Here is a 21,223-nt window from a genome sequence, read left to right on the forward strand (position 1 = left end):
GGAGAAGCCGCTCCGATGTTGATTGGGTAACTGGTTGGCGGAGCCTCGCCGGTGCTGTTTGCGTCTTGGTCGGTGGTGTCCGTTCCTGAAACCGGCGCTCCTTCTTGTTGGTAGATCTGGTTTACCTTCCTTTCCTTCTGTTCCGCTGTTCCCTGTTCTGGCCGTCGGTCTGGGCTGCCTTCGGGCGGTGGTTGGTTGGGGTCGGTCACCGAGGTCGGCGCTTCTTCGTTGGCGTCGATCCGGTCCTCCTCGTCTTCCCTCCGTTCTGGTGTTTCTGTTTCTCGGTGTCGGTCTGGATTGCCCTTTGGTGGTGGTTGGGCGGTGTTGGTTGCTGAAGCCGGCGCTCCTTCGTTTTGGTGGAGACGTTTTCCATCTTCTTCGATCTGTTCCCCTGTTTCTTGTTCTTGGTGTTGGTTTCCACTGCTGTCTGGTGGTGGTTGTATGGGGTCGGTCTCCGAGGCCGGTGACTCTTCGTTTGCGTCGATCTGGTTCTCCTCGTCTCCTCTCCGTTCTGTTGTTTCTGTTTCTCGGTGTCTGTCTGGACTGCCCTTCGGTGGTGTTTGGGCGGTGTTTGTTTGGTTCATGCTGGGTCCGGTGCGGTTTGTGTTCCTCCAATCCTGGCAGTCATTGTCGGACACGACGGCGGTTGGTGGTTGATCTCCACTCGCCTGTCCCCGCTCTTCTGTCTGAGTCGGGCAGTGTAGCTTGTCCTTGCCCACTTGCATTGACGTTTCGACTGGGTGTAGTTTGGTTTCGTTGATCGCCGTCTGTTCCTTCCCTTCCTGCTTTTCGTCGAGCTGTTCCGGTCTCTCGCTACCTCTTCCAGTCGCCCGCGGGCATCCCTCTCTCTCCTCGCTCGATCTTGGGTAGTGTCCCGGGTGTTTTTCAGGCGGGTTCCTGCTCACACACCAGCCGGAGAGGCATTCGTCGACCACGTGATCGGCATTTTGCAGGGGTATTTGCTCGGATCTTGGCAGCTGGACGAACTGTCTTACTGCGTCGATGGCCACCCCGTGTCGTTGAATGTAGTCAAAGCCAATGATAGCGTCTTGAAGGATGTCTCTGCATACGAGAGCCGGGTGTTTTGTCGTGATTTTTCCAAATGTGAAGCTGAGGGTGACTTCGTACGCGACCGGTATTTGATGTCCTGAAGCAGATTTCAGGATGACGTTGGTGGTCTCGCCTGGGGGTCTTGTGATGCCGTGCTTGAACTCCAGAAGTTCTGCATTGACGATGGTGACCATGGAACCTGTGTCGAGGAGCACAAAGGCGTCTGTGCCTTCGATTTGAATTCGGCATGTACACGTCCTCAGTCGTCTTGCTCCGGTGGCTTCGAGAGTATCCGGTGTCGGCCTAGCGCGTACCTGGCTGACTTCTGTTTGCTTTCTGGTCTCGATCTGGTAGGACGTGGCGTAACCTCGAACACCACTATTTTGCGGAGTTCTGTAAGGGCGTCGCAGCATCAGTTGCGCCGGCTGCCGCTTCAGCGCAGCCGGCGGTACTCGTTTCCCGACTGCCGCTCTGGATTGTGGGGACAGAATCTCTTGATGTGTCCAGCTTCATTGCAGTAAAAGCAGATCACTCGTGAGTCATATTCTCGGGGCCGTGCTCCATTTCCAACCGCTTCGTCGTTCCTCTCACGGCGGGTCCACTGGCGGACGGGCGTCGCTCTGCGGGGTGCTCGGGGCAGCGGTAGTTGGTCGTCGTACTGCTGATAGCCTTCCGCCGTCCTGCCTCGTCCGTTCCAGCGAGATCGTGTCCCTCCTTGTTGGTATCCCCTCCGGCGCGGTCGTCTCTCGTATTCCTCTTCCTCCTCTTCGTCCTCCTCTTCGTCTTCATCCTTGGAGTCCCCGTCGATCGGTCGGCGCTGGTTGCGAGGTAGGGATTTCTGGCTTTGTTTCTTTGCTGTTTCTTTCTTGAGTCCTCCTCGAGCTGTTTTGGTAGTTTCTTCGTCGGTGTCCTCTTTCTTTTTCTTAGCGTCGTGAATTTCTAGGGCAGCCACTAGCTGTTCCATTAGCCCTTGACTCGTGAAGCTTGGGATATCGCGTTTGTAGCAGCTTAGAACTTCTTCCTCTCGATGACTCGCCTCCACAGCTTCTTCCTCGGCGGCTGCTTGTACTGCTTCATCAAACGTTTTACATTTCTTTCTCCAGACCATTTGTCGCAAGCTACTTTTGAGTCCGCGAATGAAGTTAGATTTTCTCATGTAGTCCAAAAGTTTCTTGCGAGCTTCCCTTTTGGCGGCTGTTTCCTGTCTCAGTTGCTCATCTTGATTTTCTTCGCCATCTTCTCCTTCCATCTTGATTTCCTGCATCTCGGGTCCGAGCGCCAGAAGGGAAAGTTTTCTCACTGTCTGGGCCCACTCTTGGACAGTCTTGGTGCCCTGAGTTCCCGTGTTTAAAAGATATTGGTGCCACTGCTCTTTGCCGGATGTGATGAAACGTTCCTTTAATACTGTTTGTAGTTCTTTCCAGGTGTTAATTTTTCCTTCATCCCGCAGTTGTTCGGCATGTTCTCCGGCCTCTCCGCGAAGCCGGAACATTGCCGCCTTGAGTGTCTGTTCTTCATTCCATCCCGCAAATTCGGCCGCTCTTGTTAGCATCTGGATCCATTCGTCTAGGTTTTGTTGTCCATCGTAGCTGTCGACAGATCCCAGCACGCGGTATCGCTCCATCTCTGTGGAAGAAACCTGAGCGTCACTGCGGCTGGCTGGCCTGATCCTCTCAGTAAGCTTGTGATTCTTCTTCTTTGGGTTCGTGAGCACGCGCCGTTCTGCCGGGTTTATGTGATGCCATCGACTTGACTTGGCCCCACGTTGGGCGCCAGTCTGTAGGGGGGCCTCTCTCCTTGTTCGTCCGGGGCTCTGTGGTCTGTTGCCCTTGTGCGGGTCGGCTCTGTGCGGACTTTGATCTCTGCCGTCCGCCCTCGGTGAGGAGTGCATTTAGCGAGGCCATTTTGAGGCAAGTCAATCTTTGGCGAACACACAGGCACTGCATCATTGGGTTTCACCGCCACAAAAAAACACAGGGGGGCAGTTAAGCGTTTGTTCTGGGCCCCTCGGGTATGGTCCATCCCTGGGGATAATAGAAGGATGCTAGGAGGTCGAACTGATTAACCTAGGCGCAATTGCTCCCGCAGACACTCATCCAGTCTCACACACTTTCACTCATCTGACTCAAACTTGTCCGTATTACCAAACTGCGACGTCTCGCTTCCCTCCCCCTTTTCCTATCCCTGCAGTCGATCCCACGTCCTAAATTACCTCGGCTCTGGAGTACCCTTGGAACCTTTGAACTTCCACTCTGCCTATCGGAGTTAATCGAAACACATCAATTAACTCTACACGTTCCGCCTAATGGGCCCTTTCTACTCATCGATGGTCTACATTTGGGATCACAAAGCACGTCTTACTACGTATTATCTCGCGTCTTACTGCATCTCCCGACGATTTACGGCGTATAACTCGCTCCTTACAGCGTCCTTGCCCTATAACGACTAAGTGACGACTTACAGCGTATATTTCGCGCCTTATTACGGCTGGCACCGCTTTATTGCGTATTCGCGGCTTACGGCGCGTACCGTCCTGGAACCGGGACTAGCGTCTTACGGCGTAACTTTCCGAGGCACCTCGTATTAAACTGCCGTCGCAGCCTACCAAAATAAACAAATGCACAATGTCCCCCAAATTACCCGACTCACCGCGACGTGGATCCGTTCATCGACTAACTGCGGTCACTGGGTTACCATTGTATCGCATATAACATTCTCTGCCGCTCTGCCGATGGCATCCACCCTGCCAGTGATGGATACGTCCGAGCTTGACACAGGCCCTTCCTATATTTAAATTTTACCCGAACTCTACTGGAGTTATTCCCGAACCTATCGAGGTGTAAGTACCAGTGAGGGACCTATGTTCGCGTCTTACGGTGTCTCCCCGACCACCAGCGTATCGCGTCTTACGGCGTCTCCCCGACCGCCAGCGTATATCGCGTCTTACGGTGTCTCCCCGACATAGGCGTCGCCAGACATTTTCGGTTGGGGGGGCAAAATCAATTTTTGTGTTAAATCTTGCCTTTCCCCGGCCGTTACTCACTCGTTTTCCATATCATTCGACGCGCAATGGTGCGAGGAATCCGATGGTGACAGAGTTTTCCTTCTAGCTATGACATGTAATTTTATTAAACAAAAAAATCGAAATTTTGAAATTTCTGGACTAAAACGACCGGTAGAATTACAGTTGCTGCAATTGCCGACGCACTGCAGAGGGCCCCTGTGCAGACGCTCGTCGCTCATGATCATCACCCAGAAAAAGGTGAAAAACGCTCCATTTAATCGGATCACCCTGCTAAAACCTCCATTCACACATGCATGAAGAGGTTTTACATGAAATGCATAGGGCTTATTCCAGCCGCCGATTGTAGCTGATGTTGGGCATTCGGCGGAGAATGAATGTCGGAAGTGTGAATCGGAAGTAATTCATTTTTGCTCCAGTGAGAGGAAGTGTTTTGTTCACTCGAGTGTGAACAAAAAAAAAGTTTCTCGTTTTTCGTGTGAAGGGAAGCGCTGCAAACGCGACCAAAACATGTTTAACGGAACCAAAAGTTACGCACGAGATAGCGGCAAGGGATCCCTTAGAGATAGGCTTGGGACTTTCGGACCATTTCAGGCCACTCAGGGTCAATGTAGACTCTCAGAAGCCTGCTTAGGATCCCGGAGATCGGCGTGGGTCACCCCAAATTTTTACGTGTATGTGGTGCTTTAACCCTATTAGTGGCAGGGGGTTGTTTTCATCCACCCCTCAGGTTTTTCGGGAATATCTCCGAAACCGCTGAAGCTACGATGCTGAAATTTTCTGACTTTTCCTAAAAATAAATTGGGCACATTCCCTGAAAATTTCAAGTTCATAACTTTACCAGGGGCGGCTCCAGAGCACTGGGAATTGGGGGGTCCTATTCGTGAAGCGAGTCATTTGGGCGAAGATTACGATGCTGCACCAGTTTTACGAACAGTGAATGAAAGGTATCATGTGATAACATATACGGTTATTGTGCATCCTCTTTTGACACGTTTTTGCTATAATAGGCGGATCCAGGCGTCCAAAAAGGGGGTTATGTTTTACCTCCCAACATAGGTGCCCTGACACCGCCTATGCATGACCAAAACAATTGTAGTCGTTCTCTCATAAGAAAATTGTAACATAACAAGACCATTACCACCCTTTTTAGAAACAGTACCAACAAAAACCTTATTTACTATACTTTTTGTGTACCCCAAATCTCAATGATCTGTATCCGCCTATGATTTTTGAAAATGCATATTTTTAGGATCCATGTGAATTCCTGGTTCATTCTCTATCGATCGGCAAAAGTTGCGTTAAGATTGGTTCAGAAACCTGGCCGTGATAAACAGTCTAAAATGTATCTGCAATTTGCCCGTTTTTACCCCCCTCTACCACCACCCCCCCTATTGACATTTTTAATTTTTATTTTTTAGAAATGTAGATCACGTTGAGCGAAATCGAATGCCGTTTGAATTTTGAAAATCGGCCCGTTAGATCTCGAGATATCAAGGGGGGTCGTAAACAGCCCCCCCCCCCCTGCCACTAATAGGGTTAGGGCATTCCGAGCCCAAGATGGGCCCTCGCAGAAGCCAGTGTGGGTGGCGGGCGCTAAGAGACTAGGCCCAGGGTGAGCCTGGAGCCCTTGGATAACAGTGTGAACCATCGGAGTCTGTTCCGAATCCCTAAGGACCTTACGTAAAGACAAAGAAACATGTGTTTCGGCCCTCAGAGGGACACGTGAGTTGTGACCCCTCAGATGCCGGCTTGGGGTTAGCAAGGTCTGTCGCCTCAAAAGTTCAGCTGGACTATCAGAGGCCAGTTGGTTCTCAGAAATTTTCTGAGGCATCCTCAAAGATTTGTGTGGCCCTTCAGAGGCCTAAGTATATATAAGGTCCTCAAAGGTTCCTGTATTGGCCCTCAGAGAACATGGACACCAGTGGGACTCTCAGAGGCCGGTTTGGGCCCTCTAAAAGCTTCTTAGAGCTCCGTGGAGCTCCTCAGGAGTCTGTGTGAAAAGCAAGCTCATGAGCCCTGCGACACTTGAACGGTACTTAGCCTGTCGCAGACATTTGACGAGAGTTGAGAAAGGCCCCGAAGATTTCGTGTCGCGCTTTGAACGAAAACTATGTGTCAGCACTCCAAAACTTATGAAAATCAGCTATAAAATGTAATAGTGAACCAACTAGGAACAGGGAATGAATCACAGTATTGACATTTCCGAGTCTGGAGTCGGAGTGTTTAAGATTTTGGCGACTGTGACTCCGACTCTGGTTTGAACGACACGCTCCAACCGAGTCTGACCTCACAGGCATTCTCAGAAAGGTACCCCCATTTTTTGCCGACCCCTAAATCTCATCGGATCTGTATCGATCTCAGGAGGTGCCCGGTCCGAGGTTGGGGGGGGGCAAGCTGCCCCGCTTGCCCCCCCGTGGCGACGCTAATGCTCCCCGACCACCAGCGTATCGCGTCTTACGGTGTCTCCCCGACGACCAGCGTATATCGCGTCTTACAGCGTCTCCCCGACTACCAGCGTATATCGCGTCTTACAGTGCCGCCCTCCGGTCACAAGCGTATGTTCGCGCTTTACTGCGTGCTCCTAGGTGTCTTAGTGTCCCGTTCCCGTCTACTCCCATGTAACTAGACTTGGACGTTTTTCAGGTCCCTTCTCCCCAATGATGCGTCCTTGCCGGCAGAACTTAACGCGCAGGGGCGTGGTCGCATGCTCCTTCCTCTCTTTTCACCCGGGCTCAACACGTCCTATTATGTCATATGTTTCATTTATGTCATTACTGGGGTCTCGTTTCTAATCCCACGTTCCTGGTGGTATGTGCGAGACTAACGTGCATACGCGGTGGGCGAATCGTGAATCCTCCAGCCTTCAAAACGTGCCTCCCGTTCCCGTCTGAGTTCCTGTATGTGTAGCTGCGTGTTCGTCGTAACGGTTAAAGAGAGAGATATATATATATAGAGAGAGAGAGAGAGAGAGAGAGAGAGAGAGAGAGAGAGAGAGGACAGAGACAGAGAGAGAGAGAGAGAGACAGAGAGAGAGAGAGAGAGATAGAGAGAGAGACAGAGAGAGAGAGAGAGGGAGAGAGAGAGAGAGAGAGGAAGAGAGATAACGAAGGAGAGAGAGAGAAATAGAGAGAGAGAGAGAGAGAGAGAGAGAGAGGGAGAGAGGAGAGAGCGTGGGAATCAAGTCAGAACAAGACTGGCAGTGGAGGTGTAATCAGAGTCAGTGGTGCTTTACCGCGCACGGCCCCTCCTGTTGAATGCCACGAGTGAAGGCCCTTTGTTACGAATGGAACGCCCTCCAGCCCGATAGATATCTATCAGTGCTGTCCACAACAAAACCATAATCGTCACACTACGAAACCATAATTATCATGCCGATACCGAATGAAATGCCTAATCACGAAATTACCGAAGCCACACAAAACAAGGATCACCAACCTTATGCCGAAATTGCTGCTAATTGACTTTAATGAGTTGCAATTACATCCCCAATATTCATCGTAGCAAAATCCTAACGATCGAGGGAACGCTGATTCAAAAGATAGAACCGTAGCGGGGCTTATAAAGTCCCTCCGCTAAAGGCTTTGGCCTGGAAAATAGTGATAATTGCAAGCGTTTGCACTTAACAATTGATAAGCACCTTTGCCTACTACGTTGATTTCAATTTCACTGGACTTCACTTTTACGGCAACTCCGGTACGCAAAGTTTAACAATAAACCTGAATACAATAAAACTGGTTTTATTCAATCAATAGCACATTATCGAGTTTACATATTTTCCCAATTTACGTCTCGTTTTCATATCGACGATTTCCCAAAAAAAAAAATTAATGACGCTCTAGCAATGTTACATAGCTGGTAGGTCTCGCCAGGAGATTAGCCCGCAAAACGATTCACGGCCGAGAACTGTCGAATGCCTTAAGGTGCCGGGTGATAGGTAAATCATGAAAAAACTATCCTTGTTTACTGTGAAACTCAAATTTATGCACGGAGGTTTCGCGAAACCCAAATATAAGTTGATGGCCAGTCTTTCCCTTAGACTCGAGCTAATTCTCGTAATTGCAAACTCTAAGTGTTAGCAAAACCGGCTTCTGTTTCAGTGACTTTCCATCATCACGTTACACTGAGGCCATAGGTCATCTACACAAGCCGGGTTGACGGTGATCAGTTCTAAACAAGTGTTCTATTACTGAGATCCTTGTGGCCAAGAGCGGTCTAATTAGTTGTTGATCGGGTCGTGCTCAATTGAAGATATCACCAATTATTAGCTATGCAAAACCTGTCCGTATCTTTAATGTCCTAGATGTGAATTTATTGCCGGCTGCGAAATCAATACTTAAATTCAGCATCCCCTTGTCTAAATGATTCTCTAAATGATACCTTCTGCCTATCATGGAGCGAAACCGGGAGTAGAAGACTCTGTAAGTTATGTTACTTGACTATTAACCCTGTCGGCTTGTCTTAACGTCGATCAGGCATCTCACATACATATTCTCTACCTGTCAGTGTCTGAGCGTAATCGTGGTCGGCTCGGCCCCCTTGAAAGTGTCGTGTCTGTCCTGCAGACGGCACTACGGTCGCGTGTCACGCCGGTAACCGAGGAGGGCTCGGCTTATCGTTTCTGATTCACTCCCTAGATGGCATAAGCGTTCACTCGCATGACAGGGCGGCGGGCCGCCCAAGCGTCCCTCCCCCGGGTTAATTGCGCCGCTCGGCCCCACCGGCCGGGCTACCGGGCGGAGTCCCCGCCCCCCCCCCCCCCTATTTGAGTCGTCGACCCGTACGGACCAGGCGGAGCGGCAAGCATTCCTTGTGCTGAGATTATTATGGGCTGGAAAATGTGGACGGATGATAACCCGGTCAGTGCTGACCAGGCGACAATCGAACAGCTCCCGTGCGAGCGCTGCGTTGTCTAAGGCAGGATAATAACCCGGTCCGTTCTGACCGGACGACAATCAAACAGCTCCCGTTCGAGCGCTGCATTGTCTTAAGGCAGGGTAATAACCCGGTCCGTTCTGACCGGGCGACAATCAAACAGCTCCCGTTCGAGCGCTGCAGTGTCTTAAGGCAGGATAATAACCCGGTCCGTTCTGACCGGACGACAATCAAACAGCTCCCGTTCGAGCGCTGCATTGTCTTAAGGCAGGATCATAACCCGGTCCGTTCTGACCGGACGACAACAAACAGCTCCCGTTCGAGCGCCGCAGTGTCTTAAGGCAGGATAATAACCCGGTCCGTTCTGACCGGGCGACAATCAAACAGCTCCCGTTCAAGCGCTGCAGTGTCTTAAGGCAGGATAACAGCCCGGTCCGTTCTGACAGGGTGACAATCAAACAGCTCCCGTTCGAGCGCTGCATTGTCTTAAGACAGGATCATAACCCGGTCCGTTCTGACCGGACGACAACAAACAGCTCCCGTTCGAGCGCTGCAGTGTCTTAAGGCAGGATAATAACCCGGTCCGTTCTGACCCGGCGACAATCAAACAGCTCCCGTTCGAGCGCTGCAGTGTCTTAAGGCAGGATCATAACCCGGTCCGTTCTGACCGGGCGACAATCACACAGCTCCCGTTCGAGCGCTGCAGTGTCTTAAGGCAGGATCATAACCCGGTCCGTTCTGACCGGACGACAATCAAACAGCTCCCGTTCGAGCGCTGCAGTGTCTTAAGGCAGGATAATAATAACCCGGTCCGTTCTGACCCGGCGACAATCAAACAGCTCCCGTTCGAGCGCTGCAGTGTCTTAAGGCAGGATCATAACCCGGTCCGTTCTGACCGGGCGACAATCAAACAACTCCCGTTCGAGCGCTGCAGTGTCTTAAGGCAGGATCATAACCCGGTCCGTTCTGACCGGACGATAATCAAACAGCTCCCGTTCGAGCGCTGCAGTGTCTTAAGGCAGGATAGTAACCCGGTCCGTTCTGACCCGGCGACAATCAACAGCTCCCGTTCGAGCGCTGTAGTGTCTTAAGGCAGGATCATAACCCGGTCCGTTCTGACCGGGCGACAATCAAACAGCTCCCGTTCGAGCGCTGCATTGTCTTAAGGCAGGATATTAACTCGGCCGCGAGTTGGCCAGACGACGAGGATGTGGAATCAGTTCAGGTGCTTCGGGGTCAGCCTGGTCACTCCCGCGCTCTCCGAGATTAGTGTAGCTGGGCCCGTCCCTTACGCGGCACCGCCCAAATACTGAGCCAATCACTGACGGCCGTGCCGGCTGACTCCGCCCAGCCCATGTTAAGCGAGAGTGGGCCCTACCTATCCTTGTACAACCGTAAGAGAACGCGATCAGACATAGATTTTAATGTACTTACGTTAACTTAAAAACAACACACTAATTTAGGGTAACTGTGACCCATCATGAACAGTGTAAAAGTAACACCGAGGCAAATATCTATTTCACTCTCATTATGACGAATCAGAGCTTTAACGACGGTCACAAGGACAACAACAAATCGGTGTGACACTGCGTGTGGGTTTTTCCAGCGTTTGTGTTCCGCGAAGAAACGGCATGCTCACGGGTGAGAGCAGTGTGAAGGGTGATGTTTCGCTTGGTTTTCCAAGTATCGACGGCCAAAACGCTCTCGCTTGGTCTGCTCGTTCACCATTCCCTCCCTAATATCCCCAACAGATATGAGCACTTTTCCAAGATATATTCAATCAAACGTCAAGAAAAGAAGCTGGCAATAAACGGCAGATGGAAAGAAAAAAAAATTGGCAACGGAAAAAATTAAAACGACTCTTTAGCCAGTAAACCACACAACTTGGTGGGGGCGGAGCAAGCCCCAAAAATCAGTGACAAAAATCTATCCCGCAACTCAAAACTTACTGACCCTTTTGTATCGAATGAAACCGCCCAGGCCGACAATCTAGCCCTGCCCAACTGGTTGGGGGCTGGATTAAGCACACTTCAGGTGCCACGCACATAATTAATGACCCAATGGAAAAATGTCACCCTGACGCGCAAATTTACTGTACACATACTCTGCCGGGCCTGACAAGCCGGACGGGTTCACCTCGCAAGCGAAGAAACGTTTCTCGCCGGACAGATCTACGGTATAGCCCGTAGGGCACGCTTTCTCTTAACCTAACGTATTTACAACCCCGGATCGATGCAGTTCATCGAGCCTCGCCGTTATCGCGCCGCAGTATGATCTATACCGGGTGGGCGATGTTGACTTTCTAAACGAACCCCCTCCCCCGACCGGTGAATGTCTACAAAGGGTTGGACCATACCCGGGGTGGCACCCGCACAAACGGAAAGACCAACAAGTATCATAATTGTGACTGGCGGCTAGGGGTGAATATGAATCATAAGGCGTGGTTACATGGTGAAGGGGGCCAGGATGCGTTCTGATGTGTCCGCTTCAGACTCACTTGCAACCGATGGTCGCCGAAGAGGCTGCTGCGAAGTGTAGCGCTGACTGGATCTCGGCTGCGTGGTGACGCCCGGAGGAGCACTGTTTTCGAGTGACGTCCGGAGGAGCAGTGAGAGGGAGCGCCGTCTCTCCCCCCCCCTTTTATGCTTTCCGTCCTTTCTCTCGATCTTTCGCCTTTCACCGACGCCATTTTGCTGGCTTCTCGCGATTTCGAGGGGCCTTGTGCTCAGATATTCTGTTCTTTGTGAATTTCCTTCGCTTGATTCTGGCCTTAGTTATACAAATTTCTTGTTCCATTTCACGAAAGTTGCAATTGCAAATCCCTTTCTGGAGGCGTTTGCTTGGTTTTGTAGGCGGATGACCTGACAGTATTGCTGTATCTGTGGTCTTCCCATTCTTTATCGGGTTTTTCTTGTGCTGTAATCCGTTAATTTTACTTCAGCTCGGATTGATTTTAAATTTGTCTTCACTTCTCATCTTTGCTTGTTTTGGCCTTCTCTTCAGAAACCGCTCCAGATTCCCTGATGAGAAAATTGCTGTTCTTTCGTGTCTCGGCATGGCGAAATCCAATATTTGCCTCATCTTCAATTTGACGCATGGTCAAGCTCCCTGGATGTTCATCTCTCACAGATGTTTTATTTTTGCTGGTTTAAACGGAAAACTGTTAGCGTGGCTATTCGTTCCGGCTTCTGAAGTGGATAATTTCGAGAAGTCCGGAATGCGGCCACTCGCTGGGTTTTACGTTCATCTTCTGGTAACTTGATCCATTCGGTAAACAGCAGGTCCTTCCAAATTTACAAGTGACATGTTGCAGCTCTGGGGTTGGGCGATTTTCGGCAGCACAACGATTTCATCTCCAGTTCTCGATCCATTCCGTGAAAAGCGGGCCCTTCCAATTTACAATCAACGTGTTGCTTTCTGGGGTTGGGCGATTTTTTTTTCTGCAGCGCAACGATTTCATCTCTAGTTGACACTTCATTGGAAGTATATGCCCATTTATCCGTGTTGATATAACGGGCCCTTCTGAATTTGTTTCAGCTGTGTAAAAAGATATGTTCCACGTTCATCTTCTGGTGACCTGACCCGCTCTTTAAATTCGGCGGATCTTTCCAATGTGCAATTAACCGGTTCCCTTTTTGCGGGTTGAGTGAATTTCTGCAGCGTCTTGGTTTCATTTCCGGTTAATTTTTTTTCAGATTTGGTGAGCTTTTGTGCGAGGACTCAATTGCTGCGAATTCCTTCTCTGTTGATTTAGCTATTTGAGCTACACGGGCGATTTCTCTTCTTTTAGTGGTTCTTGATTGTGAATTCGCTTTTTGCATGTAATTTACTAAGCCGCTTATCAACTCAGACAATTTGTCGGTTCCCGCATGTTCATGCGGGAGATACTACCACTCTCCCGCTGATGTTTTGCGTATTTTCTGTGTACTGCCGAGCCGGTATCATGAAACATCTTTTTTTCAGTCTGTTTGCCGGCGGTCGTGCAACCGGGTCAACTGTACATTGGGTCAACTGTACATTCATCTGTTCTTCCTTGCCGGTTGTCTTTCTTCCGTTGAGTTTATAAGCATCCTGAACCAGAGAATAGTATACCGTTCTCATTTAGCTTCGGCGCTTTGGTTTGCAGCACCGACAATTTCCCTGCATTGCTTTATGTCTTGCAATGATCCCTGTCTCCTCCTGATGGCTTTTCTATGCAAGGGTTGGATTTGATTGTGGGTTGTCGGGTATCTACGGATTCGCCTTCGAATGGTGGTTTCAGTCGTGCAATTGTCGTTGTTGATTTGGCCCGCTGACTGCTGTTGCAACGTGTTTGTTGCTCACTCATCCCTTGTTTTTCCATTTGGCATACCACCTGCTTTCTTAATGACTGAAGCCGGAGAAGGGCCGCTCTAATTGTTGGCGTCGCCTTTCTAGTACGTGATTACTGGAAGCTCAAACTGATCCGCATCTGCTACTGGGAGCATCCTGAATGGCCGTTAGTCTGGTCATAGACACTCGTTACAGTCGTTTCTGCCGCGCCGATCGCCTCCAATCTGTCGGCGGAGGCGTGTGTGCCTGCTCCATTTCTGCGCCCTTGGGGCGGAATGCTTCTCTGTTCTGCACGTAGCGTGGGAGAGTGAAAGGATGATTCAGGATAGGAACACCTGTCGCTGGGGACTCTCTGGGCCAGTGAAGTCCAGACTGGGTTCAACATTTTTATACATAGTCCGGTGGAAAAAATGTAATCTCATTACAGCTGCATTTCCGGAGGCGTTTCCTGTAGAATTTACCGAGGACGGACAATGATAGTTATGTTGTGTGCAATGTGTCGCTTTCTCTGCTGTACGGCCTACCAGTAGCAGGACTTCTTTGTCTGTCTCGCTTTCAGCTCTATCTACCTGATTCAGCCTGATTTGAGTCAAGCTAGAGCCTCAATAATAGACGTCATGGTTGAGACCTTACGGCAAACACCAGAAACTCGAAATGCCGGTCGGTTTTCCGTTTTCAGAACAAAATTCCGTCGTCAGTTATCACAGGTCAGGGGCTGGCCGAGTGTATTATTTCACCAACATCAATAGTCGATAGCGATCACTGCACAAAGACACTTCCAAACAGAGAGACACCACGTTTCGCCCGCCGTCCGCTGTCAGCCGCCGGCCGTCACAGCGCCGCCCGGTGGCGACGGCCTGATACACAGCTTCATCCGCCCGCCGCCAGGGGCGCCCTAGAGCAGGTGCTGGTCGAACAGGTGCTCGGCCAGGCTGTACTCGGTGGTGGTGAACATGGCGGCCAGCTGGTTGGCCTTGCTGGCCAGCTCGTTGACACGCTCCACCTCGGACTCGATGGCGTCCTGCGACTGGTGCGCCAGCTGAAACACGGCCGGTAGCGTCAGACGTGAGGTACAGGAGGTATCGCTCCCGACGGCACCGACTTATGCTGTAATTTACTATCCAGTATCTAGTAGCTACAAACTATCTCGTAACTAGTGAGATCTCCATTCAGGACAATGCTATCATCCGGATGCCCCGTTATTCAGCCCCGCTGTTGCTCCCACTCTCTGGTCCCCGCTCTGCCTGCTCCCGTCTCCCTCCCTGCTCCCGTTCGATCCTGGCTCCTCTATTGGCCCGGATGCGGCGCGTTCTACTCACGTCGGCGTCCACGGAGCAGCCGGCGGCGCTCGGGCTGAGGCAGAGCGCCGCGCTGTGCAGCTGCGCCTGCTCGGCGTACATGTCCTTGGCGTCAGCCAGCGCGAGGCCGAGCGACGACAGCGCCTGGGGCCTCAGCGGCGCTGCAGTGACCTGTGAGGGTCAGGGCGGGTCACTCACGGGTGTCCGAGCTCGCTGCGGCAGTCTCATCTCAGAAATGACAGATGGATGCGTTTCCCAGCACTGCGATCGATGCCTCGCCCGGAAATGTTGTGAGGTCGGCCTCCCGTCGCCGTAATGTCTGCTTACCTGCACGCTCAGGGCCTGCTTGACGTTGCCTCCGCGCTTGATGACATACTTGATCATGTCGATGGCCTGGTCGAAGCGCTCGTCGGAGGCCTCACGGAACAGCTTCTTGAAGCCGAGGCGATGGTTCAGGTCGCTTCCGAAGTGGCTGGACTGGGTGGCAAAGACGACGAAAATTAGCGCCATCAAAGTGAAAAACGCGAGAGCTATTTGTATTTTTCTTCAGTGGAAAATCGTACCTAACATCATGAACCTATCATGTGCAATGTGCATGAACTCGCATGATACACAATAAGAGGTGAGAGAAGCGATAGGAATCGAAACATACAATTACTGAACCCAAAGCTCGTGTCATTTACTAAATAATTACTCCGCCTGTCGTTCACCTCATCAGGCAGAACTAACGACATAAGCCGATCAAACTACTCACAATGGCCAGGTACTTGAGGGAGAGCGACAGTGACTTCCTGAGCACCTTCTTGTAGCTGGGCGCGTGTGCGGCCAGGAAGGTTCCCACGTCACTGTTGCAGTCATCGTGCACGGAGGTGGACAGGTCTGCACGGACACGGGGCACGGTCAGGTCATGACGCTCCCGGCGCACTTTTGGGCACGTGTAAGCGAGGAGGAGAGGAGAGATCCAGGTTATAGACTGACTGGTTACTTACTGCAGACTCAGTCAGTCGGGGGTTAAGTATAACTATGAATAATTCTCAGCTTTGCGTATCAAACTTGTCCGTGTCTCACCCTCGCCGTCCAATGCCCCGCAGCCATCTGACCTAGCATTCCTTCACCATGGGACCCACCTGTGGCGCCTCCGATGGCCTCTTGCACCACCGTGTCCAGGCGGTTCTGGCAGGCCAAAGCGCCTCCGACCAGCAGGGTCAGCAGCAGCACGCGCATCCTGACAGCTGTGGGGTCACACCTGAGGGACAGGGAACCCGGGAGGGATCAGCTCAGCACGCGCATCCTGACAGCTGCGGGGTCGCACCTGAGGGACAGGGAGGGATCAGCTCAGCACGCGCATCCTGACAGCTGTGGGGTCACATCTGAGGGACAGGCAGGGATCCGCGGTCTCAGGCTGAAATAGGGGCTGGGCGTGTCCCCGTGACCGTATTTATATCACCTGCTGGAAACAGTCCCGGGCAACGACTCGGCCGACAGGGAACGGCGTGCGGACGTACATTCATTGGCTTTGTAGGTAAACCTAATAGGGTTGTGGTAGACACCACTTGCAAGTGATTCAAACTACCCAAAAATTGGTGATTTGTATTCATGCGAAGATATGCCTATACATTATTAGATCAAGCTGCAAGTTACTTCGGCCCATTTGTATAAAGATTGGACAAGTGTGAATTTTTGGACAATGAACACGTTTTAGTGAGTAACACTTATTATCCGTCGATGATACCTCGTAAACCTTTTCAAAGGTTTATCGTTTTTATTTGTAAAGTAAATCGAGTAATCTTTTAACTTACTCATTCTGGACACTGGATATCAGCACACCACAGCCGGCCGACTGTAATAGCCGACCGACCAAACTGCATTGGATATTATAGTACGGGCATAGGCGGCGGAACGGGGAGGGCACCGGGGCACCGTGCCCCCTTTTGTTTTTGGCATTTTAACATTAGCCCTATGGGCGTTGCAGGGAAAGAATGGGACCAAAAGTCGGCAGTGCCCCCCCCCCCCTTAATTGAAGGTGTTCCGCCGCTACTGAGTACGAGTGATACCGACACTTGTTTTTTTTTTTTAACGAACAGCTATTGACAACATTCGACTTATAAAAGGAGACGGTCGGTCGCTGTATTTGTAAACTGTGTATTATGCCTATAAATCGATAACATCGCACCGTTTGTAAAAAGTACATTCGAAGGGCCGAAAGAAGTCAATTTAACGTAAAGTTACTAAAGATTGCCCTTATGGCGTCCAATACATCCGTCCGTACCGCTATATTTAACTTGGTATTTTGTTCGCATGTAAAAAAAAAAAAATCAGACACGACACCAGGAAAATAATCATCAGAAAACAGTATCGATGTGTGGCGGCTTTGACTGTAAACAAATGAACGGTAAAATCCAGCCATGGTCTTGGCCAACAGACAACCGAGAAATACGAGTAAGTCGCTCATAAGTGGGCTCCTACGCATGGTTTACCAGGAGGGATCGAACGAGAATCACTAAAACAAATCTATCACTGAAACACCTCGACACGAGGGGCGGCCTGTGACCGGACTCGGAGTCGGTGCGGGTGGCGCGGGCCAGTTTCACACTGGGTCCGGCGGGCCGGCCGGCAGTCCGGCCGTTACCTTCTGTATGTCCGGCGGGGGCTGACTGCAGTCCGGGCTCTGCTCTGTGCGGCGGGCGCTGCTCTGCGCGGCGAGAGTCCGCTCTGGGAATGCTCGTCCGACGTACTAACGCGGCTCGGCCGGCTCTATCTGGCGGCGGCCGCCCGGCAACGGCGCGCCATTGGTCCGTCTCCGAGGGCCGCTCTATTTGCTCCCGACCCGACGGTCAAGACGGTCAGGGGTCTGACCAGGACGGCCCGCTGTCATCTCGATACGGCTCGAAATTGGAATAGCAAGCTGCAAAATTAGGTCATATATCAATGAATTCTAATTAATGAAGTTGTTTTTAACTGAACTACAAGGCAGATATCCGTAAAATATCGTCGGCCGTGCTGTGGGCGCCCCTGTTTGATCTTTGGCTGGCGCTGACGCCAGCCACCGGATGTGTCCCGATTGGCTGCGGCCGGAGGGGGCGGCGGGTGCGGGGTGCTCCGACGGTCCGCCGGCCGCCGCCGCGCCACGATAACACAGCTCAGAGAGCGTCCAGTGCGGCGACTCGAGCGCGGCGGCCAGCTATTCTCGCGGAGACCTTCTGCAGCGACCCACCTCCCTCCGGCTCACCATGAAGAGGCTGCTGATTGTGCTGGCGTTGACGGCCGCGGCCCAGGCCACCCTGCAGGTCAACTACAACGACCCGCAGGACAAGTGTGAGTTCAGCCGCTCGGCCGCCGCCGCGTTTGTTTCTGCCTTTTGATTTAAGTACTTTTGATTTAACACGGAAACAATAACGTTTATGCTGCTGCCTGGCTTACATGGATGTTTATTAGTGATAAACACTACTGACCAGCTCACCTTTCGTTCATCATGCGTGACACTGGCGGCCTGTCTGCGCCTAGGTGAGGGTCAGCCCTGCGCCAAGAACTTCAACTACGACGAGGGCTGCGCCACGGCCATCCGGAACCAGATCAGCCGCGAGCTGGAGGCCTCCTTCACCTACCTGGCTGCCGTGAGTGCACGGAGCGGGCCCAGAGCGGACCCGGACCTGACCTTCGACCTAACATGTGACCACATTTGACCTTAACCTAGATCGAACCTCTGACCTTACCTGGCATTGACCTGGCTTCTGGCCTGAACACTGACTCGACCTCTAAATTGATCCTCGACAGCGGACAGGAATTTGACATTTTACGTGACCTGACCCTCTGAGAAATCAAACGACGTTAGAAATTAAACGTTCGATCATTGGGTGCAATATGTTACGTGCATGTGCGACTAATTTCTCGCCGTGATTACAGCGCTGTGTGTGCTGTTGCAGGGCGCCCACTTTGCGCAGGACAACGTGAACCGGCCGGGCGTGTCCAAGATCTTCTTCGACCACGCCAAGGAGGAGCGCGAGCACGCCATCAAGCTAGCCGACTACCTGTCGATGCGCGGAGACCGCGACACCAGCTACCTGCAGGCCTCCTACGTACGTCACACAAAGCGCGTCCACGTCTGTTTGAATCATGTCACATCATAGGCGCACCATAAAACCAACTGCCACAGCAGCTCAGTTGTGGTGAAGCAGGCATTTCTTAACCAGGGATATGGAAAGTCTGCTCTGGGAGGAAGCTGGTTGGTGTTCCCCGGCCGGGAGCCATCTGACGTCTACCGCCTGCCGCCTCCGTCCCCAGGCCCCGCTGAAATACAGCTGGACCAACGTCATGGAGGGCCTGACGGACGCGCTCGCCATCGAGAAGGTCGTCACGCGCCACGTGTCCGAGACCATCGATGCCTGCGGGAGCGACTGGCACGTGAGTGCACCCATCAGTCGCGTATCTTTCAAACCTTCCCCCTATCCTCGGCCTGCGAGCTCGACTGGCACGTGAATATATACCGACCAGCCGTCTCTGTACCCCTCGGTTCTGCGACACCTCAGCGAGCGTCATTTCAGCGAACGACATTTGAGCGAAACATTTTCAGCGATTATCAATTTAAGCGATTGACTTTTTCAGCGATTATCAAGTCGGCGAATTCAATCACAGCGATGGTTAACCTAAGCGAGGACCAGAATCAGCGAAACCAGATTGAGCGAATATATGGTGGTCAATGGGAGACCAATTAAGCGAATACAGTTACAGTGAAACCGAAAGCGACGAAAGTCAATCATTTGCTATTTTTCGGAAACTCTTCCTTCTTGCTATTTTTTTCATTTTAGGCCAGCAATTTGGAGGAGTGTTTGTGACTTGGGGCTTAGAATGTCATACATTCAGGACGAAAATGTTCGTATTTTTACCAAAATGGCATTTCTTCCGTCTGAGATTATGGTCAATAGTTTTGAGCAGCTGGATGAACTTCGGGAACAAAGTAATTTGGAAATTCTTGCACCTCTTTACGCATCATTTGAAGACACATACATCGGACGACCAACAAGGAGTGGGAGGGGAAGGAGGCGGGCAAAATTTGAATTGAAAAAGTGGAGCGTGAGAGATAGGACGACGGAAGGAATGCCAAGGACCAATAATAAACTCGAGGGATGACACAGGGGAATCCAGTCTAGGTATGTTTCAGGGACCTCACTCAAATATCTGGAAATTCGTACGGTGCTTGGGGCAAGAACCAATTTTACAACATGTGGAACTGATCCAAATTCAAGCGGAGCAATTTCGCGAAAAATAGCACAAGTAATATGAATCTCTGAACAAACGTTTGGTCACCATTATTGGCAAAGAGCAGGGGGTGAAATTGAACCGTTGGATTTTTTTTAGAAATGTAGCATTAAATTTGGAGCTCAATGTCTGACCTTTGAACGTGACATCCCCGCCATCCAGTTCCGGATAACCATGAGAAATTCTGGAAACCTTCGTACGTATACTCTCGCAAAAGAAAAAAAAAAACGCAGTTACAGAAAGATGAAGTGTTTCGCTGAACTGACAGTCGCTCAAATTGTAGTCGACGAAATAGATGTCGCTGAAACATGGCTTTCGCCAAAATTGATAATCGCTATAGTTGATAATCGGTGAACTTGATAATCGCTGAATTGTCATTCGCTGAAAATGGTTCGCTCAAATGACGTTCGCTCAAATGACACTCGCTAAAGTCGCTCGCACCGGTACCCCTCTCCATCCCCATTTTCCACGAGCAAGCGCAACTGGCGCGTGAGCACACCCATTACTCGTGTCTTTTCAGCGTCTTGTTTTTTTTTGTAAGTGCAAGAGTAAATTTGTTTCAATACATATATCCTTGAAGTTTGGGCTCAATAAAGTGGTTAGCGGCATGTAAATGTAAATGGGTATATATGCCTGTACCTAATGATCCTAGTTTAGGGTAATGGTCCTGGTTTAGGGTAATGGGCCTACAATGTCTGAAGTGTTTCGTTCGCCGATGCCTCTAATCGTTCAGCACGGTATTAAATTATCGCAAAAACGTAAAAATGAAAACGATGCCTGTCCTCGTTTACTATCCTCATAAGGCATTGGCTAGTACATGCGTAGATGTCTGACGTCCTTTATATTATGTTTCATGTCATGCTATACCTATATAGATTGTGGTGACAAGTCTCCGAGTTTAGTGGCTCGGTTCGGCGCCCAGAGCCGTTTGGCTCTGTGTCTCTGGCGCGGCTAATCGCTCTCGTCTCTCGTCTCTGTGCGCCAGGCCGCCGACTGGCTGACGGCTGACATGCTGGACGAACAGCACAAGGGCAGTCGCGAGTTCTCCGGACACATCACCAAGCTGGCCAGGATGGTCGCCTCGCAGCCGAATCTGGGCGAGTACCTCTTCGACAAGGAGCTGTAGGCGCGCTGCATGCAGTGGGCGCCGGTCCGGGTTCGACCGCCAGCGGCGGGGGCCGGCCGCGCACGGCTGAAGGACGAAATGGCGGGGCGTTGGAGAGTGTCTTTATGCGACGATACTGACGCAATGTGAAATATACCGTCTGTGGTACCGAGTGATCTGTGTTTTAGTTTTGGACTGAGGCTGGTTGGGTGTTTGTGACACTATGTATGGGCAAGGGTTGTTATCAGTCAAAATGATTATGCTGACCCGGCTGATTATCTATTCTGGATGAACCTGGGTCGTTCA

At 51.1% G+C, this 21,223-nt stretch overlaps 2 protein-coding genes across 3 annotated transcripts; one reads left to right on the top strand and one right to left on the bottom strand.

The window, feature by feature from the left end:
- Window positions 1-13,966: 13,966 nt before the first annotated feature.
- LOC122390670 (ferritin-1, chloroplastic-like) lies at window positions 13,967-17,324 on the bottom strand. Of its 2 annotated transcripts, none has more exons than XM_043383842.1 (6): window positions 17,186-17,324; window positions 15,684-15,802; window positions 15,311-15,435; window positions 14,884-15,033; window positions 14,578-14,727; window positions 13,967-14,297 (listed from the first exon to the last, which is right to left on the bottom strand). In XM_043383842.1, exons 2-6 carry the CDS (start codon window positions 15,778-15,780, stop codon window positions 14,154-14,156), a joined length of 666 nt encoding a protein of 221 aa, XP_043239777.1. In that variant the 5' UTR covers window positions 15,781-15,802; window positions 17,186-17,324; the 3' UTR covers window positions 13,967-14,153. The 2 variants fall into 2 exon arrangements, with proteins under 2 accessions (XP_043239777.1, XP_043239770.1); XM_043383835.1 differs by having other exon boundaries at window positions 15,684-15,868; window positions 17,186-17,323.
- A 17-nt stretch (window positions 17,325-17,341) lies between these two features.
- Window positions 17,342-21,090, top strand: LOC122390683 (ferritin subunit-like). Its single transcript, XM_043383855.1, has 5 exons — window positions 17,342-17,871; window positions 18,061-18,170; window positions 18,480-18,632; window positions 18,838-18,957; window positions 20,798-21,090. The coding sequence occupies exons 1-5, from the start codon at window positions 17,787-17,789 to the stop codon at window positions 20,936-20,938; spliced, it is 609 nt and encodes a 202-aa protein (XP_043239790.1). The 5' UTR covers window positions 17,342-17,786; the 3' UTR covers window positions 20,939-21,090.
- The last annotated feature ends 133 nt before the right edge of the window (window positions 21,091-21,223 follow it).

Source organism: Amphibalanus amphitrite, unplaced genomic scaffold (genome assembly GCF_019059575.1).
Source record: "Amphibalanus amphitrite isolate SeventyFive unplaced genomic scaffold, NRLGWU_Aamphi_draft 000021F_arrow, whole genome shotgun sequence".
NCBI classification, from domain to species: domain Eukaryota; kingdom Metazoa; phylum Arthropoda; class Thecostraca; order Balanomorpha; family Balanidae; genus Amphibalanus; species Amphibalanus amphitrite.

Excerpts from the sequence above, each read along its gene's own strand:
- LOC122390670 (XM_043383842.1), bottom strand. The coding sequence starts at position 15,780 with ATGCGCGTGCTGCTGCTGACCCTGCTGGTCGGAGGCGCTTTGGCCTGC. Across the intron at positions 14,728-14,883 it reads AGCAGGCCCTGAGCGTGCAG|GTCACTGCAGCGCCGCTGAG; the intron begins GTAAGCAGACAT and ends TGACCCTCACAG. Across the intron at positions 14,298-14,577 it reads GCTGCTCCGTGGACGCCGAC|CTGGCGCACCAGTCGCAGGA; the intron begins GTGAGTAGAACG and ends GCCGTGTTTCAG.
- LOC122390683 (XM_043383855.1), top strand. The coding sequence starts at position 17,787 with ATGAAGAGGCTGCTGATTGTGCTGGCGTTGACGGCCGCGGCCCAGGCC. Across the intron at positions 18,171-18,479 it reads CCTTCACCTACCTGGCTGCC|GGCGCCCACTTTGCGCAGGA; the intron begins GTGAGTGCACGG and ends GTGCTGTTGCAG. Across the intron at positions 18,633-18,837 it reads GCTACCTGCAGGCCTCCTAC|GCCCCGCTGAAATACAGCTG; the intron begins GTACGTCACACA and ends CTCCGTCCCCAG.